Here is a 1,705-nt window from a genome sequence, read left to right as displayed (position 1 = left end):
GGAAGAATGGACTTGCCCACTAGAAGTAGTCAAGCTATTTGTGTTTTGTTGTAATATACCTGTACTGTCTATCGTAACAGGCAACTGTGATGAAGAGGACGTTGGCACAAATAAATCTGTATCAGTATTAGTTTCATTAATATCAGGAGAAACCCGCTCACCAGTCCTTTCTGAATTGTCTGAACTATCCATAGCTTGTCCTGTGTTTATCAAATGTCCATCGGCATTAATGCCTGCAGTCATTGTCTGAGAACTGCCCGAGAGTCCCAAAGAATCTAGATCGACACTATTGATTGGTACAAAGGTAATATTTCCTGGCAGACCAAGAGGCACATTAGCAACTACCTGGGTTTGGCCAGGAAAAGATGAACCACCAATTGCAACTCCCTGAACCTGGACTTGACCAGTCTGTGGTATGAGATTCTGAATATTAGCAGGAGGTGTTCCAGAGGCAAGTAAGGTTTGATTAGAGCCAGGAATGATCTGAATTTGACTGTTTTCTTGATTTATACCCCCATTATCTGAAGAGCCCGTGAAACCAATCTGAACCTGCTGACCATCTGTTGACTGAATCTGTGGTATTACTTGATATTGAACATTAGACACTGTACCATTTGATGAATCTGATCCTGGTGCAACTGAAAATATTTGTTGATTCTGCAAATTTTGAAGGGGAAGGACATACTGCCCACTTGAAGTAGCAGCACTTGGAATCTGTACTAGATTACCAGCTTCATCTTTTATAGCTGTAGGTGTGGCTGACAAAACCTCCCATCGGTTTGGTGCTCCTCCTAACTGTGCAGAAGCCAAATCACCTGTCTGGATGAAGAAAACAAAAATGTTGTGATACATTTGTGGTATATTTAAACCAAATCTTGAAAAACTCTAAAAATTAGTATAAATCTTACCACCTGAAAAAGAAAGTTATCTTAGTAATAACGGAGCTCAAATACAGAAACAGTACCATATGAACAAATGTGTAATAATTATTTCTAGTATGTTAGTTACTGCAAAGATAGCTCATTCTGTTTGAGTGGGGGAAAAAATAACAAACAGAATATTCTTTGTTTTAAAACCACAAACTGATCTTCTAATGCTATAGATTTTTTAAACATGGTAAAAGGGCTAGACAATGGTGCGACAATAAAATGTTGTAGAAGGCTGATCCACATAAGAAGGTTCCTGGTTCCAGCCCACAGTACCAGGGCACAAGAATGTCCATGTCTTGGCTGGCTAAAGCCAGGGGTGGATCATGGCATCAAGACCCACCTTGGGGGGTACTGTCTGTCTCTATGTTTCAGAGAAGAAATAAAAAAACAAGTAATATTCATGGCTGTTTAAAAATGTTGTTAAAAGTGGAAGTGGCTAAAAGAAAAAGATTATATAAACAGCTCAAACCAAACATATCTCAACTAGTGTAGAGAGCTGAAAAAGTATACAACCCACTAATGGCATAACTAAATCAAATACATACTTGTATAATTAAGACATTCAAGTTATAAAAGATCTGTACATTATTTCTATAAACTTTAAATCAAATAATTAAAGCTACTCTTAAGGCATGTATTAAAATGCTGTAGGGTAACTTCATGGCTAGGGCTACTCAATTAGCAAGTCATCAAATCCTACTTGTCCTACAAAGTCTAGAAAAAATATAAGACCTTTAAAAAAACTTAATGAGGAAAAGTTATTGCCCTGTAACTGC

General features: G+C 37.5%; 1 protein-coding gene across 1 annotated transcript in view; it reads right to left on the bottom strand.

Annotated features, from left to right (window-relative positions):
* Window positions 1-852, bottom strand: part of SP3 (Sp3 transcription factor) — a 52,821-nt gene extending 51,969 nt beyond the window's left edge. Inside the window, exon 1 of the mRNA XM_027772915.1 lies at window positions 12-852. Within this exon, the coding sequence (XP_027628716.1) occupies window positions 12-852 (841 nt within the window). The remainder of the gene's footprint in view (window positions 1-11) is intronic.
* Between the last annotated feature and the right edge of the window lie 853 nt (window positions 853-1,705).

This window comes from Tupaia chinensis, unplaced genomic scaffold (assembly GCF_000334495.1).
Source record: "Tupaia chinensis unplaced genomic scaffold, TupChi_1.0 Scaffold000314_1, whole genome shotgun sequence".
NCBI classification, from domain to species: Eukaryota; Metazoa; Chordata; class Mammalia; order Scandentia; family Tupaiidae; genus Tupaia; species Tupaia belangeri.
Note: the sequence above shows the minus strand (reverse complement) of the source record. Positions and strands in the feature narration are given on the sequence as shown.